At 37.4% G+C, this 20357-nt stretch overlaps 1 protein-coding gene and 1 long non-coding RNA gene across 6 annotated transcripts in view; one reads left to right on the top strand and one right to left on the bottom strand.

The window, feature by feature from the left end:
* The window catches only part of AHI1 (Abelson helper integration site 1), a 217191-nt gene that overhangs the window by 7032 nt on the left and 189802 nt on the right, over positions 1-20357 (top strand). For all 5 annotated transcript variants that reach the window (XR_008698351.1, XM_055535697.1, XM_055535700.1 and 2 more), the window contains exon 5: positions 13077-13633. Coding sequence is in view for 4 of the 5 variants with exons in the window: in XM_055535697.1 (XP_055391672.1) it covers positions 13077-13633 (557 nt within the window). In the remaining variant the exon portion in view is untranslated. The remainder of the gene's footprint in view (positions 1-13076; positions 13634-20357) is intronic.
* Positions 11-18693, bottom strand: LOC129620045 (uncharacterized). Its single transcript, XR_008698352.1, has 5 exons — positions 18494-18693; positions 15153-15219; positions 1860-1948; positions 1358-1458; positions 11-168 (listed from the first exon to the last, which is right to left on the bottom strand). It is a non-coding gene; the product is annotated as an uncharacterized LOC129620045 (long non-coding RNA).

Below are 20357 nucleotides of genomic sequence, written 5' to 3'. Positions count from 1 at the left end.
ATCATTTGGTAATGTTGACTTGAATATCTGCATAAAACCAAGAGTTTCATATGAAAACTCTAAGGAACTTTGGAAATTAAAAACAGCAAAATGGTCAATCACATTGTAAAACAAAGCTTGCCTTCGAATCAGCCTCGCTCTTGGAGTATCGAGCTCTTGAGTGCTGTCCTACAAGAATAACAGACCATCTGGTTAAAGTGACCAGGGAAATGCAAACTAGCCATATTACACAGTCTTGCAGAAAACCCTTATTTTTAACCCAGAATTGTGGAGACTTTAGGAAGTAATATCTTATTTCAGATATGTAATGGCTTATCTTCATATAGACTTCTTCATCTGATTCTACCCAGCAGAACCAGGGGAAATCAATGGACTCTTAAAGAGTTACCCTTTTGTACTTGAGGTACACTTTCAAATGATAGAATTTTTTGGTATCACCCTTGAAGGGACTGAAAATACAGAACTCAAAGAAATACTAAACAAGTCAGAAATTAACTACAACCTGATTCCCAGGGTATTAGAGTCTGTAATAGTATCCCACTTAAGGCACTTCTCACTATTCAAACCTATCTCACTATTTCCATTTCTGTTTCCATTTCATACACTCCTTTGACCATAATCTCTGTGTACTCACAGATACACACACAAGCACAAATAAGTAGCTTCATGCAAGTTCTGGCAATTGGTACTTGCGTGTTCTGGTAATTGATAAAAGGAATACATACATTCCTTTAACAGGAGTTTTATGAGTTATATACATCCTATATTTTACTTGTAGCATATTTTAACCTAGTCTGTATTTTGTCATGAGACCTGTTCATTTTAGTGTTCTGTCTGGCAGCCATCAGTGTAATCATTATATTTTTGAGTGAAACAAAAAAAAGTAATAACCTTGGCTAGGATCCAGCCGCATGCATGTAAGAGTTCCTAGTACCCAGGGTACTACACTGCATACAAAGTAAGAACCACTGACAGAGTGGAGCAGATTAGGTCTGCCGTAGTGGATGCTGCTCTAAGATAGAACATGCTGCTTTTGGTGTATGGTAGGGAATAGGGGCGTATGGACAATGAACATTGCTTACTGGTACATGCCCTCCCCTTGAGGAAAGTGGTATACATTTGGCAAACCAGAAAGAACCCTGGACACAACTGCAGAATATTTTTATGGACTCAGACAAAGTGGAACTTTCTCTCTCTGTCAGAACTGGGCTTTGTGAGCATGAACAAGGTACAGTTTAAGCCAGGGATACTAAATTAAATGGATAACCAGGAAATGGACAGAAGATACGTCCACTTATCTAAGATCCAGTCTAGGTGTGGGGGACACATAAGGGATAGGTGATTTAAAGTAACTTACTCAGACTCTTTTGGCACACACCAGGCCATCCACAGTCTCTCTTAATTTAAAGATAAAAGTATTTAGGAAGAATTTTTCAGCTGGACAGAAGCAGCTTATTCCTAGAAAGCAAAAATATTTTTGAAATGCTTTACTTTAACAAATAGAGGAGAATGACTAAATTTTGTCTGGTAAATAATAATATGGGCTTCCCTGTGGCTCAGCTGGTAAAGAATCTGCCTGCATTGTGGGAAACGTGGGTTTGATCCCTGCGTTGGGAAGATCCCCTGGAGAAGGGAAAGCTATGTAAATGATTTCTACTAACATAATGCAACTGAATTAGTACTTTAACAAATAGAGGATCATGTTTTTATTTACTAAATAATAGTGCTCTCTTTCAAGCACTTCTGAATATTTTATGTATATTCACTAGTTTTTAATTTAATACAAACAATACAATTATGAAGCTTCATTTACATTTATAGATAGGGAAACTAGATCACAGAGAGTTTGAATAACTTACCCAGAGTTGCATAGTTAGTGATAAAACCTTGATTCAAACTGACAATCTGACTTCAGAATCTACTGTCTTCACCACAATCCAATAGGACCCTGTTTAATAAAGTAAGAAGTGATAGGACCTCTTTAGAACAAGAACTCCCAAGTGTAGAACATGCTGAGACTAAAAAGGAAGCAGGGTTAAATAGGAAAATTAAGCAAAGGGAAAGCCATAGAAGAATTCATAATAATGGAAGGTTTATCTTACTGTTTTTCAACTATCAGGCACTCTGATAAGGTCTTTACAAATTATCGTTTCTGATTCTCCTGTTAATCATGAAAGTAGGTATTAGAGGTCTTATTTTGCACATGAGAAATTTTATGACCATCTGAATAGAAGACCACTTACTATCTCTGCTGGGTTCATATAGCCAGAAATAGAGTAAGTTGAAGTTATTTATTTATATGTAGATGGTGCTAGTGGTAAAGAATCCACCTGCCAGTGCAGGAGACTTCAGAGACACAAGTTTGATCCCTGGGTTGGGAAGATTCCCTGGAGAAGGGAATGGTTACCCATTCCAGTATTCTTGCCTGGAGAATTCCATGGAAAGAGGAGCCTGGTGGGCTACAGTCCATGGGGCTGCAAAGAGTTGGACACAACTGGGCACACACACACATTTTTCTATGTATTAACATGTATCAAAAATTTTATTTAGCCCACTGATTAATGAGGGAACGAGTAAGATGTTATAACCAGTTCAGATGGATGTGATTTACAGAGATTTATATTATTTACCAGACAAAATTCAGTTGCATTATGTTAGTAGAAATCATTTACATAGCTTTCCCTTCTCCAGGGGATCTTCCCAACGCAGGGATCAAACCCACGTTTCCCACAATGCAGGCGGATTCTTTACCAGCTGAGCCACAGGGAAGCCCATATTATTATTTACCAGACAAAATTTAGTTGCCTTATATTAATGGAGATCTTTTACATAGATTACATACATTACAAAAATCTTTTACATTCCTGTGGACAGGAAACATTTGCATTGCTATGAGTTTTCTATGTTAACTCTTTTTCTCTAGCAAGTTGTAAAATAGTCAATGAAAGCAGAAATAACCAGAACAGATGAGCTAATTTTCACCCACTAGATTTCAAAGACTTTTGTTACACTAAAGTAAAACCAAAACAGCCTGAATCCTTCTATTTAGAGATAACCTACATATACAAATTTTGTGCCATATTTTTTAATATCATGTAAGAATTTTAGAATCTGGATTTAAAACTACAGTCTCTCTGTGATTCTTTCTTCATTGCTGCCTCAAAAACTGTACCTCAGGCCTAAAATAACAGAATTGACACTAAGGAAAAATTTAGTGATTGGGCAACAAATATAAGAGAGAATGGCAGAAACTAAAATGAAAGATACAGTAAATAAAGACATATAGAAATACTTGACTTACAAGTCTGTGTTCCCAGACAGCACTAATGGAGCAGAAATAATAAAAAGAGCATGAGGAGGAAACTTTCCTGAGAATGAAAAAGGGAGTGGGAAGAGATTAATCCATCTTGCATTCCAGGTAAAGTTTGAGATGAGAACTCTATCTGGAAACTTAAATTTCAAGGGAGAGAGAAATTTTGCTAACATCTAAACAGAAGAAGAAACACCTAGTACATTTCCAGCTTCTCTCCAAAAACACTTAAGTCCAAAGACAATGGAGCAATGTCCATACAATATTTAGGGAAAAATAGTGTTCCAAGGAATGTACTTGCCTACATTGTCAGTCGTGTATGAGGGCAATAGGGAGCATGTGAATTGGGAAAGCATTATGACTGGTGTTCCCTCTGGAAAAAAATCAATAAAACTATGGAAGATAGATTAGTATGTAGTACCATCTCCAGAGACATGAATGAAAACAAAGTATTTAGGAATAGAGAATTTATAATCTGAAAATAAATTTGGATGAGCCTTGAAACCAGTTATGTATGTAGAAGTTTCTCCATTGTTTCTGCCAGGTGTTTCAAGAAGCTGTGGTACAGGGACTAGTACTGATAACATTGCTTTAGCTTCTAGGGAAAAAAGTCATTTACAGTCTCATTTCATCTCACATTAAATTACATTTCAGATATCTTAAAAAGTTAAATGTAAACATCTAAATTAATAGACAAATATTTAAATAAGAAAACAGAAGTGGGCTGGTTCAGTTTTCCAGTGTGGGAAGATACTCTGATCTTAAATGAAAGACATCCCAAATAATGAGAATATTCTCTGTCTGCACACAGAAGACCAGTAAATACTTGCTGAAGGAATAGATAAATCTGAGGTAGAAGATACTTTGAGTCAGAAACAAATACAACTAAAAGTTAGCTAATTCACTGAAACTATGATTTTTTTATAGTCACAGATCTAGTACTCATATAGCCAATAACATAGTAATAGCTAAAATTTATTGAACACTTGTATTCTGGAATCAGAAGGTTCTTTTTAGCGTTCTATTCCCCTATCAATCTAAAGAACAACCTATGAGTAAGTTCCATTCCAAATGTTAATAAATAAAGAAATGCTACAAATAAATGCCTTGAATAGTAAGATACTATATCTCTCAGGGCTTTCCAAGTGGTGCTAGTGGTAAAGAACCCACCTGCCAGTGCAGGAGACATAAGAGACGTGGATTTGATCCCTGGGTTGGGAAGATCCCCCGGGGAAGGGCATTACAACTCACTCCAGTATTCTTGCCTGGAGGATCCCATGAACAGAGGAGCCTGATGGGCTACAGTCCATAGAGTCGTGAAGAGTCAGACACAACTGAAGCAACTTAGCATGCAGGTGTCTTAAGTAAGCAAAAGGTATGAGAAAAAATTAATTACAAGAGAAAATGACATTGACTAATAAAAATACAGGAGCACTTTAAAAGCTATTTAGGTTGGAAACCAGAATGGTACTTTTACTTACCAAGAAAGTATTCAGAAGTTAATTACCAGGGTAGAGAGCATAACTTTTTAATATAATGTTCATAAAAAATGAAGCAGTACAAGTATGGACAACTTTTTCAGAAAGTTTAACTATAAAAAGGAGTATTTTCAGTGCTGATATTGGGGAACATGGAAAAGGCAATGGCAACCCACTCTAGTACTCTTGCCTGGAAAATCCCATGGATGGAGGAGTCTTGTAGGCTGTGGTCCACGGGGTCTCAAAGAGTCAGACGCAACTGAGCGTCTTCACTTTCACTTTTCACTTTCATGCATTGGAGAGGGAAATGGCAACCCACTCCAGTGTTCTTGCCTGGAGAATCCCAGGGACGGGGGAGCCTGGTGGGCTGCTGTCTAATGGGGTTGCACAGAATTGGACATGACTGAAGTGACTTATCAGCAGCAGCATTGGGTAAGATAAGGGAGAGATTTGATGATACAGGAAAGGAAAATTTTTAGAACACAAGTTAAGACCCACCTCTTTATAATGAGAAGGAAAGAGAAAAAGATTGTTTAGAGTACATGAAAATTTGTAGATTTGGTAGTTGAAAGTTGCAGCTTTCCATTTGATGGCTTTTGACTCACCCGTGAAAGTGAGTCAAGAAGTGACAACATTGAACATCAGAGGTAAGTAAAGACAGCTTGAAATAGCCAGTGTGCAGAAGGTACAGAAGAATGCATACAAACAGATTATGCAGTATGGGAGAATTGTTTGTAGCTTTGAGGTCTCAGTTGAATTTATAGGCCATATCTTTAGAATAGTACCAATCTTTGAAGTGGTTCAGTTTCTTCAGGCAGCATTCAACAGCCTGGTTATAGTTATAGAGATGAACATCACTTAATTTGAACAGTGCCCCACTCTAGTATTCTTGGCTTGGAAAATCCCATGGACGGAGGAGCCTGATGGGCTGCAGTCCATGGGGTCGCTAAGAGTCGGACACGACTGAGCGACTTCACTTTCACTTTTCACTTTCACACATTGGAGAAGGAAATGGCAACCCACTCCAGTGTTCTTGCCTGGAGAATCCCAGGGACGGGGGAGCCTGGTGGGCTGCCGTCTATGGGGTCGCACAGAGTCAGACACGACTGAAGTGACTTAGCAGCAGCGGAGTTTTTTCCAGACAGGTGTGATGGATAAAAAGTACATGGTAATGGCAAATGATGAATGAAGTGACCGATTATGAAATCAAAGTATTAAGAATTAGAGATGAGAGGCATGATAGATAAGGAGGATATATTGAGTTCAAACCATAATGAATGATCTGTTGTTTTATATCACTAAGTCTGGAGTGGTTTAATACTCAGTAGTAATAACTGGAACCAATAAGTATAAATTGTTAAGTAGAGAATAAATACTCAAACTGTGGCTATTATTAATTTTGAAGTTGCATCTGAATTTTTGCCTTAATTTAAAGGAAGGACTTTAAATCATTATCATTGTCAATCCTTTATCATCTTGATTTCACTCTTTGATTTTCTATCTCATTTTATCCTAATGTTATTTCATAGAGGTGATAACTTCTTTTATGAATAACAGTTTCTAAAAATGTTTTATGTGTTAATTTTAAAGGGTGGAAAATATGCTAGATTTTCTTGTTGTTCAGTCACTCAGTTGTGTTCAACTCTTTGTGACCCCATGGCCTGCAGCATGCCAGGCTTCCCTGTCATTCACTATCTCCTGGAGTTTTCTCAGGCTCATATCCTGAGTCAGTGATGCCATCCAACCATCTCGTCCTCTGTTGCCCCCTTCTCTTGCCCTCAATCTTTCCCAGCATCAGAGCCTTTGCCAGTGAGTCAGTTCTTTGCATCAGGTGGCTAAAGTATTGAAGCTTCAGCTTCAGCATCAGTCCTTCCAATGAGTACTCAGGGTTGATTTCCTTCAGAATTGATTGGTTTGATCTCTGTACTGTCCAAGGGACTTTTAAAGAGTCTTCTCCAGCACCACAGTTCGAAAGAATCAATTCTTTGGTGCTCAGCCTTCTTTATGGTCCAGGTCTCACATCCATACACGATTACTGCAAAAGCCATAGCTTTGACTCTATGGACCTTTGTCAGCAAAGTGATATCTCTGCTTTTTAAACACGTCTAGGTTTGTCATAGTTTCTTCCAAGGAGCAAGCGTCTTTTAATCTCATGGCTGCAGTCACCATTTGCAGTGATTTTGGAGCCCAAGAAAATAAAATCTGCCGCTGTTTACATTTTTTCCCTGTTTGCCATAAAGTGATGGGACCAGATGCCATGATCTTAGTTTTTTGAATGTTGAATTTTAAACCAGCTTTCTCACTTTCTTTCACCTTCATCAAGAATCTCTTTAGTTTCTTTGCTTTCTGCTGTTCAAGTAGTGTCATCTGCATATCTAAGGTAGTTGATATTTCTCCCTGGCAATCTTGATTCCAGCTTGTGATTCGTCCAGCTCGGCATTTTGCATGATGTACTCTGCATATAAGTTAAATAAGCAGGATGACAATATACAGTCTTGACATACTCCTTTCCCAGTTTTGAACCAGTCCATTGTTATACGTCCAGTTCTAACTGATACTACTTGATCTTCATACAGATTTCTCAGGATGCAGGTAAGGTGATCTATTATTCTCATCTCTTTAAGAATTTTCCACAGTTTGTTGTGATCCACACGGTCAAAGGCTTTAATGTAGTCAATGAAGCAGATGTTTTTCTGGAATTCTTTTGCTTTTTCTGTGATCCAACTGATGCTGGCAATTTGAGCTTTGGTTCCTCTGCCTTTTCTAAGTCCAGGTTTCATAATATTCTTTAGTTAGTTCATGTATTCATTCACCTTTTTCAGGCTCAACATTCCAGAAGCTCAGAGCTCAGTTCTCAGGAGCCATTCAAGAGCTTATCCTGCAAACAGGCCTGGGATTTGCAGGATTTGAGCAACGAGGGCTGCTGAATTAACCCTTTTCTTCCCAACCTCTAACCGACTGATCAGAAAAACAAGGAAAGAAGACAAATTACTAATACTAGGAATGTAAATATAATTCACTGCAGATGTCTTAAAGACCTAAAAAGGACAATAAAAGAGTATTATGAATAACTTTATGACAATAAATTTAGCAACTTAGATAAAATATATAAAGTACTTGAAGGCTACAAGCTACTGAATATTTTATATCTTTTTTAAAAATTTAATTTGTGGTTAAAAACCTGTGGAAAAAACTAGGTGGCTAGTTTTCTCAGCTGACTTTATTAATAAATTTTACCAAACATTTGAGGAAGAAATCATATTAATTCTATATAAACTCTTTCAGACTACGTAAAAAGAGGGAATACTTCTCCATTCTTTTGGTGGGGGTAGCAATTTTAAATTACTCTAATACTAAAAGAGAAAGACATTACAGGAAAATTACACCAGTATCCCTTTTGAACCCAGAGCAGATATCTTCCACAAAATTTAGGGAATCAGTCTTATATAAAAATAATTATATACATTATGTAATTTATCTCAGCAGTATATCAAAGTGTTGAAAAAAAATCAATGTAATTCACCATAAAATTAAACAAAACCATATGATCATCTCAATAAATGCAGTAAAAGACTTGACAAAATTTGTCACCCATTCTGATAACTAAAACAAAAAGAGAAGGGAACTTCTTCAACTTGATAGAGGGAATCTACAATAACTCACAGTTAAAATTACTTAAAATTTAAAAACTGACAGCTTTTGCTCTAAGCTTGAGCACATCACCATAGATATTCATAATTGTATGGGTAACCAATGCAATAATGCAATTTTTGAAAAAAAGTATAAAGACTGCAAAAGAAGTAAAAGAATCTCATTCGCAGATGACAGAATCTCAAAAAAATGCTATTAGAACTATTAATGAGTTAGCAGAATATAAGGTCTAAATATAAAAACCAATTGTATTTTTGTACCAGTAGTGAATAATTTAAAATTTAAAATGTCATTTGTAATAGTAACCAAATATGTAGTAATCTAGGATACATTTATCAAAATATATGCAAACCTGGATACTGGAAATCCCTAATCTGCTAAAAATCAAAACCAAATAGATACATCCATGTTCATGGATTGAAAGCATTGTCAGATAATTATTGACAGATTATTATTATCCATTCTCTGAAATTTTGATCTATTGATTCAGTTTAATCCTAATCAAAATGCCAATAGACTTCAAGAATTAAAAATCTGATTTTCAAATTTATTTGGAAATATAAACAACAAACTTAGAACAGCCAAAACGATTTTGAAAAGGAAGAACAAAGTTGAAGGAATTTTATCATCTGATTCAAAACTCATTGTAAAGGTATAGTAACCAGGACAACCTGGTATTGTCATAAAGGTGGACATATAAGTCATAAATCAGCAAAGAGTCTAGAAATAGACTCCAGTGTAGGTGGTCAATTGATTGTTGCCAAAATTACCAAGATACCTCAGAGGGGAAAAGGATAATCTTTTTCAACAAATTTTGCTGGAACAATCAGATATACAATACTATAAACTATGACCATATCATATTCAGAAATTAAGTAGAAATGGATCTATGACTTAAAAAATTTAAGAGCTGAATTCTATATATATAACATAAAATAAGCAAGATAAGCTTGGTAACCTTGAGTTATAAACAGATTTCTCAGGATTCAAAAGTATGAACCATAAACGAAAAGGGGGTTAAATCGGACTTTGTGAAAATTCAAAACATTGCTAAGAAAATGAAAACATAAAATTATAAGTTGAGGGAAAATATTTGCAACACATTGATAAAATGTATTGAGAAAACTTTAGGAACTCTCAGAACTCAATGATGTGAAACAACCTTGTGAAAATGGGCAAAAGAGTTGAACACTTAACCAAAGAGATACAGATAGGAAATAAGCATGTGTAATGACGTGCTTAGTAAAGATGTGGTTAGTACGATGTGTGTGCTCGGTTGCTCAGTCGTGTCCAACTCTGCGACCCCACGGGCTGTAGCCCACGAGGCTCCTCTGTCCATGGGATTCTCCTGGTAAGAATACTGGAATGGATTGCCATTTCCTCCTCCAGGGGATCTTCCTGACCCAGGGATATTCCCTGCGACCCAGGTATCAAACCTGCATCTCCTGTATCTCCTACATTGCAGGTGGATTCTTTACAGCAGAGCCACAGGGGAAGCCTGCTTAGTAATGCCGTTAATAATTAATTTGAAAACAATACGGAGATACCATTACATACCTATTAGAATGCAAAAGGATGAAAATTGACAATGCTAAGTGCTGACAAGTGTGTTAAATAATGGGAACTCACTCATTGGAGAGTGTGAACTGGCACTCTCATTTGAGAGTGTGAACTGGCACAGCCATTTTAGGAAGCCGTTTGGCAGTTATTTAAGAACTTAAGTGTATACTTAGCATATATAGCGGTTGCACTTATGGATATTTACTCAAGAGAAATGAAAACATAACATGCAAAGCTAGAAATAACTCAAATGTCCATTAATTGGTATATGGAGAAATAAAATGTAGTATCTTTCCATACAATGAAAATACTGCTCGGCAGTAAATGGAATGTTATTATAAATGCAACTACATGAATGAATCTCAAAGCTTTATGCTGAGTGAAGGAAACAAAAAACTATCTTCTGTATGATTCCATTTATATGAAATTCTAGACAAGACAAACTATAGTGAAAGAAAACAGATCAGTGGCTGAGTGGGGCCAGGACTTGGAGGGTGGAGATTGATTTTGTAAAGGAACGTGTAGGGCACTAGAAATGTTTAGTATCTTGATAGTTGTGCTGTCGTGTGGTATCATGGCTGTATGTGTTTGTCAGAATGCATTTAAGTATACGCTTACAGCCGGTGATCATTATTGTAATTCTTATAATTTGTTATGCCTCAATAATGCTTATTTTTAAAAATAGACAAGCTAAAGTAAAAAATGATGCAGAGATGGTAAAGATAAATGGATGGTTAAAGATAAATAGAACATGAACAAATGTATTTGAGAGATTTCAAAATTCAGTGATAGTCCATGAAATGTGAAATTCCATGAAGTAGACTTTTTCAATTATAGTATGACAAAACTAGAACAACAAAAATTTAAAATTTATAAATCACTTGGTAATGTAAAATCTATCTCGTGAAGCGATTAGCAAGAAAAAGGGAATACAAACCACAAAAACAGGAATTTAAAAAGTAATGAAACTGTCATCTCAATAGAATTGTGGAATGCTACCAAAGATGCTCTAAGGATTATATTTAAAATGATGTTATTAGTACAAAGGTTGACAGATAAATGGAAGAGAATAAATAAACATCTTATGAGCTTCATATGATGAGCTTCCCAAGGGTTTCATTTTCAAAATCCTTTCTTCTAGACTATAATTCTTTCTTCTGTTTCTAATTTTTGCTTATCTTTTTCCATTTATTAGTGTCCTCACAGTTTACCTTGATTGCCACTACATTTCTGGTACTGAGAAAACAGAAAAGTTAGCATTTGCTCTGTATTGATGTAATGGGAATTCAAGGTTATTAGGTATGACTGTCTTCAGAGAAAGAAGACAAAAGTATGTTTCTGAACAGATTATCATTGATTTTCCTTGTGTGAGGCAATCTAGGATTGAACTTTGGGCCTTCTTTTTTAAGTAATTTCTGAATTTTTTTCTATTTTTAAATTTTCTGTTTTCTTACTGTTTTATGGATATATTGCTTCTAGAAACAGAACATGTGAAAATAAACCTTTAAGAAGATATTTTTTTTAAATTTGATTAGGAAAGATTTTTGGAGGATATGGCTTCAGAATTTATCCTTAAGGAATAGGTAGAATTTGGAAATATATTTTAGGTGAGCAAAAGAGTCTTAAAGATGGTAAAATATTGGATATGTGGTGGAATACATTTTTCCATCTTTTCACATATATTAGGTACTCTAACTACTTTGAAACATGAGGGTTTTCAATAATTGAACTTTAGTCTTCACTGGTTCCGTCATTTCTGGGAGAATTCTTTGACTTCAATCTTTTATCACTATGGTTTTACCCATTCTGTTTTTGAACACATCTCTTCAGCTTTTATTTCTGTCACTCAAAATTTTAGTTCTAACATCTGCAGTTGTTTTTCATCTCATATCTTTTGGAATCTCTTAATATTAATTCTACTTATTTTAAATTATTTTGTTGATGCTGTTTGTTTTTCTTCCATGTTTTTCTCTTTTATTGGATTTGGTGGACTTCTCCTCGATGTTCTCAGTTGTTAGTCATCTTTGTGTTTGAGAATTTTTCTCCTGCCTGTTGGTTGTTTTCAACATAGCCTGCTTCTGCTGTTTGGTGAGGGTTGTACCTACCTGAGACATGAAGCCGTATCTCTGTCTGTTCAGCTGTTTTGTTCTCTGGGTGAAAGTCACTGCGTAACACAGCTGGAGGAGGGGAACAGAGCTGCCCTCCCAACTCCTCAGTTGGTCATCCTCAGGCTTATCCCTTCTTTTCGTGTTCCTTGCCTCAGCTATGGCTTCCCCAGAACCAGCCTTTTCTCTGGAGAAGTCTTTTCCTAGAGGCTGTGGTTTTCTCTGGTAGTTTCTTAATGGATTTCTTAATGGATCTAATCCTGCCTGTTTTTCATCCTTGGGAGATTTCTCAAAATATTTATTTTATTACTAGTAACATTCCTTTTTGATTTCTAGCATTATTTTCTGTTTATTTCATATTTTAAATAATTTTGAATGGAGAAAGTTAATAATACAAGTATGTGCTTAGTCTGTTATTTGAATTAACTTGATAATATTTAATACTTGGCAGCCTTTTCAGTGATATGTTTAGACTAATTGCACAGTAACCCTAGAGCTATAAACCTTTGGTTTTTGAATTTAATTATGAAGCAAGATAAATGACCTGTGTGTGTTTTCTATTAGAGAACGTGAACTACTTTAAGCATAGCTCTTCTAGCAATTTCGCTGGTATCTCTTAATTAGGTTAGAGTATGGATCATTTTGCCAGAGGAAAGTAGCATTTGAGATTTGAGCTGTTAATTCACTTTTAAAAAGTCATTAACATGTTCCCCATGTTAGTTAGCTCATTTGATCTGAATTTATTCTCAAGATTGCTGGTCTAAGACTGGGAGAATAAGCAGGAAAACGCTCACCAAAGGCCCTAGAATGGTGTCAAAGTTTAGTTTAGTTTAGTTCTAATATCTGCATCTGGAGTAAAAAGTGAAATAGTCTTCCCAGTATTGCATATTGTGAAACAGTCAACATGATTTTATCTTCACAGAACTAAACTGTGTTTAGTTGACACTCTGTTATTGTGTCGTCTTCTCCTAGCTTGATGCTGTTACAAGCAATCTTCAGAAAATCAGGGAAACTAAAAGTGATGATATAACTACTGCTAATGCTAAGAACCCAGAGAAGAACATACGAGTAATTAAAAACAAACCAAGGGATCCGCAGTCAGCAACTGAAGATCCAGAAAATGATGTTAGTGTGGAGGACGACAAGCAAGAAAAGGCAAATAAAAAGGTTATGAAAACAGCGCTCCAGGTGACTGCACAAGAGATGGAGCCAGAAGCTCCTGAGAAGGGAGATGCAACACCTCAGAAAACACGGACTAAGCCAAAGCCCCGTGTGACTCATGACAAAAGTGAAAAGGCCAAGGAGGAAGGAGAAAAGAATAGTTTAGATGAGGAGCAACTGATGCAAGTATACCAGCTCCAAGTAGCTGAAGAAATGGCAAAGGAGATTAAGAAGAAAATCCGAAAGAAACTCAAGGAGCAGTTGTCTTCCTTTCCCTTAGATTCTTCATTGCATGATGACAAATTGAGTGGTGAAAAAAGAAAAAAGAAAAAAAAGAAAGTTCCCATCTTGTCTAAATCTGAAACAAGGTATGTTACATTGATACATATACAATGTTCTCTTTAAAAAGCACTATTTTCAGCTTTTAAGTGATATCTGGAGTTTTGTTACTAAGTCCAAGCTCATAGGAGGCCTGCCTCATAAAAGGCCAATAATTGTGAGAGACCAGTTTTGGGGGCAATGAATGGCAACTTTATTCAGAAAGCCAGCAAATTCAGAAGATGCTTCATGCCCCAGATACCCATCTTGCCTGAGATAGAATTCAAGCTCCTTCTGAGGAGGAGGGAGTACTAAATACTAAAGGGAGAGGGAGTCAAGTCCAACACTTTCTGGTTCCCTAAGCCTCCAGAGAGGATCTGTTCATTTCCTTCTCCCTGCAGTCATTCACAGGTGGACCTGGTAAGGATGTTTCCTGCGAGCTAAACAAAGGTATTTTAGCTTAATTTTCATTACTTGGGGAGCAGCGTTTCCAGAGATGGGCCATTGTGTATAATTTAAGCACACAGGCAGCATCCTTTTAGTGATTAACTTGTAATAGAATACAAAAGGTTCTTCCTGTTACAATTCCCCCTGTTGGTATCCATACCACAGTCTTGTGGGATAAGGGACAAAGACCATTCTGCTGAATGGAAGTGACAAATTACCTTAGACTCTTCAGTCAGCCCTTTTTGAAATCTTTAGTCAGTCCTATTTGAACCAGATGAAACCTCTCACCACTTTGCTGTCTAATTCATAATAACTTGTGGTTTTGGTTTTAGTTCCCAATACATATATCAAATTTCTATGCTATTTATTTGGACAAAACTGAACAAATTGGTTACCCCTTCTCCAGCTGTAATGGAATCACCGTCTACTTCTGTTGGATAGGCAGACCCGTTGGAGGCAAACTCATGAATAGTGTAGTACAAAAGTTTTAGTATAGTTGGCAACTACTAGGTCTTTAGCACTTTTAGATTCTCCTACCTGGGCAGACACCTGGAATGGCCTACCATACAGTATTTTAAAGGTGCTTAATTTAAGCCTGCTTCTGGGAGCCATTGATCCATAGCAGGGCAACTGGCAAGGCCTTATGCGAAGTTAAATGTCTCTTGGCATTAGTATTTTAGCGACATTTATTGTTTTTCCTATTGATTGTGGTCTCCAGGATGAATAGTTTTAATGCTTATCCAAATCAGGATGATTTCCTGAAGGAGGGCTTTCAGAGACTTGCTGTTCATGGAATACACTTCCACCCACCCTGAAAAAGTATCCACAGCAACACTATCAGGTTACCTGAGATTTCTTGCAATTGCGATATTTAAGTGAAGTCTCTTTTTCAGTGCGGGGTGGGGCAGGTTCCTCTGTGTTGATTCAATGCCTCAAGTCCAAGAGAACCCTTGGGCCTCTTCATTCAGAGTGTCCCTCTCTGCCACATAAGAGGCTCTCATCTTTTGCTGTTGTTCTTCTTTTTCAGCCTAGAGCAGTTTCTGTTTTCCAAAGTTCTTCCTCCTTACAGTAAGCGCATCATTCCTTCCCCAGTGGGGACTTACCTCTCATCCAGTTACTCACCTTCTGGGAATCCAGTGCCTCTGCCAAAAAAGTGATGTTTCATTTTGCATCTTTCTTCTGTTTTTCCCTGTCAAATAGTTTAAAAAAGCAACATCTACCAATTAAGAAATGTTCATTCCAAATGTTCCATCTAATTTTTATAACTTTCTTCTGATACCTGAGGCACTTTGCCCCAAAAGGTCACATCTGCCATTCTGATATTTTCAGGGGTCTCAGGGTCTGCATTACTATGATGTCTGTAGGTATGATAAATCCTTTCCAAAAATTCAGAGAGGTCTTCATTTGTTTTGCTGAATTTCCTGAATATTGTTCAAACCCTTTTGCTTTGGTTTCCCTTTTCAAAGCCCTGCCAAGATGCACTAACAAGTCGTGCTCTACTAAGGGCCTTCTTCCCTCGCTGGGATCCTGTTGGTTCAGCTGTGGGTGCTGTCAAGTGGGCTTCATGTATAGAGGATCCTCCCTATGAGAAGGGTTCCAATCTTATGACAGTTGGGATCTTTCCAATTAAACAAGTCTGAGAAACCCAGCCAGCTGTTTGTTTGCATTTAGGCTCCCTACAAGATAACGGCATCGGAGAAGGCAATGGCACCCTACTCCGGTACTCTTGCCTGGAAAATCCCATGGATGGAGCAACCTGGTGGGCTGCAGTCCATGGGGTCGCTAAGAGTCAGACGCGACTGAGCGACTTCCCTTTCTCTTTTCACTTTCATGCATTGGAGAAGGAAATGGCAACCCACTCCAGTGTTCTTGCCTGGAGAACCCCAGGGATGGGGGAGCCTGGTGGGCTGCTGTCTATGGGGTCACACAGAGTCGGACACGACTGAAGCGACTTAGCAGCAGCAGCAGCAGCAAGATAACGGCATAAGGGAAATTACCCTGTTCCCATAGTAGCTTCAGGCTCAATCGGGTGCCCTGTCTGGTCTTAAATGGCAATATCAGAACAAGTCCCTCTCCTCCAGAAACTAACACAGGATTTTCTAACTGATCCCTGTAAGGAGGGGAAGTCCTGAGCCCCAGTGTCAGAAGTTGGGACTGGGTAGGAGTGGAAAATGGTGGGAAGCATGGATGTATTGGCATAGTGGCCAGGTTGGCTGGGTCAGTTAAGGTTTGAGGAATTAAGGTTTGAAGCAACATATCCTCACTTTCATTCCCTTCCTTTTTCTTCTTTTCTGATAATAGTACAGATGCTTGCATATAAAGGATTATCATTCTTCCCTAATTTTTCACAAAATACCTGTAGAGTCATTCAAAATCCTCTGTGAAATAGCAATTTATCATTAAAAGGATACCTTTTTGCTTTAGCATCAACCAACTGGGATTACAACATGCATTTGAATAGAAATCTGATTAATGCTATGACAGATAGTTTAAGACAACACTGAAATTGAGTTATATCATTACCAGGATATGCCAGAATGTTAGGAACTCGATATAATTTATAGAATATGAATATTAATAACATTTACCCATGTGATTGGAGAGGGAAATGGCAACCCACTCCAATATTCTTGCCTGGAAAATCCCATGGGTGGAGAAGCCTGTAGGCTACAATCCATGGGGTCGCAAAGAGTTGGACACAACTGAGCAACTTCACTTCACTTCTTCACCCATGTGATACAGTCTAAGAAGTGTTAAGTGTTATTTATTTAATAATGCTTCCCATGCAATTGAACATATCAGATAAGCCCAATTAGTTCTATATTCCTCTCTGAGATGGAGAGAAATAATTTGAGATGTTCCAGAGACCCTCTGAAAAACTCCAAAGTTAGCCAGAGGTTAGATGAACTCCACTTAAAACTTGATCTTTTTGGAAGTTTGTTAAAAAATATCAAAAGTTAACCAATGATGATTAAAGATCCCAATGGCAAATACAGATCACTTAAACAAACTCATAATTACCGAAAGTAATTCAATATTTTAATAAAACTTTTTATCCTCTTAGAGAAAGAAATTCAGATTTTCACCACTTTACCTTTAAGATTTCTTAATTAAGTTCAGTCTTACCTTAGAACTTGGTTTAGTTTCAAGTTATGAAAATCTGGAGAGACTATTCTAGATAGACATTTCCAAAACATTATTCCCATAGAGTTTACTCCAGAACTCCTTACTTCATTTACTTATATTTACTTAAAGCTTTGTCCCATTATTTTATTTTCTGATAAACTTTGTAACAGGAATAAGGTATTTTTGATTTCTGGTGAACCTAAAGGTACAACGAAAGTATTGTACTTAATGTGGATGACTCTAAAGACATGTCTATATAAAAACAAGTTTAAGCTAACTTTTCATACCAGATATTATTTCCATACTAAGTATTTCCTAGATCATGTGACCCTGAAACTCATTCTGGCCAGTTTCATTGTATTTGAGTATTTGTGTAAGCACTTAATTTCCATTAAGCCAATTAAATAGTGCCCCTTTACAGATTAATTTTGGCAGTGCCACACATGTATAACACATGTGCAAACACACAAACACAGGGACCTCATAGTTCCCCTTCCAAACTTTTAGCCATGAATCTGATACCACAATGTAAAACCCAGTTGTAAAAGAGGGTAGATTCAAATTGGGTTTCTGGCAGACAGAACAAATCAAGGTCAGCTGTCTACATGGTGAAACCATTTTACTAATATTTATGGAAAAGGCACTTCTGTTTCTATGTGTAGTTTTTGGTGATTTTAGGAACCAAGTACAACTTCTTTTTCCTTGGACTATCCCACTCTTGGACAGGAACAGATTTTTTTTTTTTTCCTGTTTATTTTCCCAATTTCATATCAGTAAAAGTTTTAACTATCACAAACTGATATGGCTACAAATAGAGAAGCAAAAGCACACAAGATGAAACAAAAAACCCAAAGAACAAACAGAAAATCCTAAATAAACCCTCAGGTTTGGTCCTGGGAGTTTTACATGTACTAACAACATAATAAATGACCAAAAATGACATAATTAACATAGCAAGAATAGCAGTATGTGGTGCACAGGGTCCCAAGATGAAGATCTTAAGAGGAACTGTGGCCACACATTGTTACAGTAAGATATCATTTTCCTTTCACCCATGGGTTCAGAGCTGTAATAGGATTCCTTACGCAAAATGCACTTCAGAGGACTTTGTTTAGGGATAGATGAAACATTCCTTCTTTTCCAAGACAAACAAAACAAACAAATGCTAGCATCCAAAGAAACCAAAAAACCAATTCACAGATCAGGTAGAAGGCCTACAGTTCTTTCCTCTCCCCAGTGGAATACCCCACAAAATAAATTGACTTATTCCTGAGGGGAAAAAAGCCCAAAGGTGGGGAGGAAATGAAGTTCCTGGCTGTGCACACTGGACGACTTACCCTACCACGTGGAGCCCGTCAGCTCCCAAATGTTGGTTCCTTGCTCCAGTTGCCGGGTATTGGGGCAGCCAGTGCCACTGAAGGGAGTTTTGGAGATCAGATCCTCAGGACAGGCGGTCTTGGCAGCTACGAGGCTCCTGGCTGGCTTCACCAAAATTTGTTACCAAGCTTAAGCTTGTACTGCTCACTGCATGACAGGCCAATAATTGGTAGACAAGTTGTTGGGGCAAGGAATAATTGCTTTATTTGGAAAACCAGCAAACTGAGAAAACAGTTGACTCATAACCCCCAAAGAACCATCTTGCCTGAATTAAAATTTAGGCTCCTTTTATACTAAAAGGGAAGGGAGTAAAATCAAACACTTCCTGGTTCCTATCAGCCTCCAGAGAGGGTGTGTTAACTTCTTTCTCCCTGCAGTCACTTACAAATGGACCTGGTCAAGATGTTTCCATGAGCTAAACAAAGGTGTTTTAGCTTAATGCTCATTGCTTTGGAAGCAGGATTCCCAGAGTCAGGCCATTATGTCTAATTTAAGCTCACAAGCAACATCCTTTAGTGATTAACATGTAATAGAATACAAAAGGTTCTTCCCTATTACAGTTTCAGAAAGAAAATGTTTAGTCCTCCTTTTGGACATGTGTACTGTGCATGCTCAATTGCTCAGTCATGTCCGAGTCTTAGAGACCCCATGGACTCTAGTCTGCCAGGCTCCTCTGTCCATGGAATTTCCCAGGCAAGAATACTGGAGTGGGTTGCCATTTCCTACTCCAGGAGATCTTCCTGACCCCGGAATTGAATCTACATCTCTGGCATCTTCTACATTGGCAGACAGATTCTTTACTACTGCGCCACCTGGGAAGCCTCTTTTGGGCACATGGGCAGTACAATAATAACAGCTAACCTTTATGTGGCCCCTTCTTATGTGCTTAATGCTTTACAAGGAATATGTGCTTTTCCCCTTATGACAACTCTGTCAAGAATAGTACTATCATCCTATTTTGCATAATTACATCCTTTATTTAGTTATAAATACTTGCTTAGATATATAAAAATAACATTTTCCCCTTATTTTACAAATAATATTTATTCACTGTGTGAATAAATTTCACAAAAAGGAAAACATAAGTAATCCACCCATCCAGAGATAATCCCTGTTAGCAATTTGGTATTCCTTTAACCTTTTTTTATATACAGTAGTTACATGTATATGCTTACATACACAATGTGAACTTCCGTGAGTAGATTCTTATTTATTGTCTCTTCTTGGGGTAAACAAGGTAAAAACTATCTTTTAACTACTGTAAGTTTGTTTTTTGTAATCTACATCTGGATAAACAACTTGAGATGGAAACAGTCTGTATTTGACTATTCTCTGATATTCAGGGTCAGTTTCCTTTAATGTCCTCATCTAAAAATAGTTCCCCTCTTATTAAAAGCTAGACAACCAGTTGTAATAAAGAGAGGGCAAACAGAGTTGCTAACAGGCACATGCATTAAAAGTTACCCCAGACTTTAACAGCTCAGAACAACAAACATATATTGTCTCCCAGTTTCTATGGCTCAGGAATCTGAGTGGCTTAGTGGGTGTCTCTAACTCAGGGCCTCTCACAGGCTATAGTCAGGATGTCAGCCCGGGCTGTAGTCATCTCAAGGCTTGGCTAGGGGAGGATCAGCCAAGTGACATGCCAGTTGGAAGATATGGATGATACACTGCTAAACTCACTCATGTGGCCATTAGCAGGTTTCAGATCCTGACTGGCTTTTGGCCAAAGACGTCAGGTCCTTAACAGTGAACCTCTTTACGTGGGCTACTCAGCAAGGGCTCTGAAAGAGAAAAAGCGAGACCAAAGTCACAGTCCTTTGG

The sequence above is a fragment of the Bubalus kerabau genome, chromosome 9 (genome assembly GCF_029407905.1).
Source record: "Bubalus kerabau isolate K-KA32 ecotype Philippines breed swamp buffalo chromosome 9, PCC_UOA_SB_1v2, whole genome shotgun sequence".
Lineage (NCBI taxonomy): Eukaryota > Metazoa > Chordata > Mammalia > Artiodactyla > Bovidae > Bubalus > Bubalus kerabau.
This window is presented reverse-complemented; position numbering and strand designations above follow the sequence as displayed.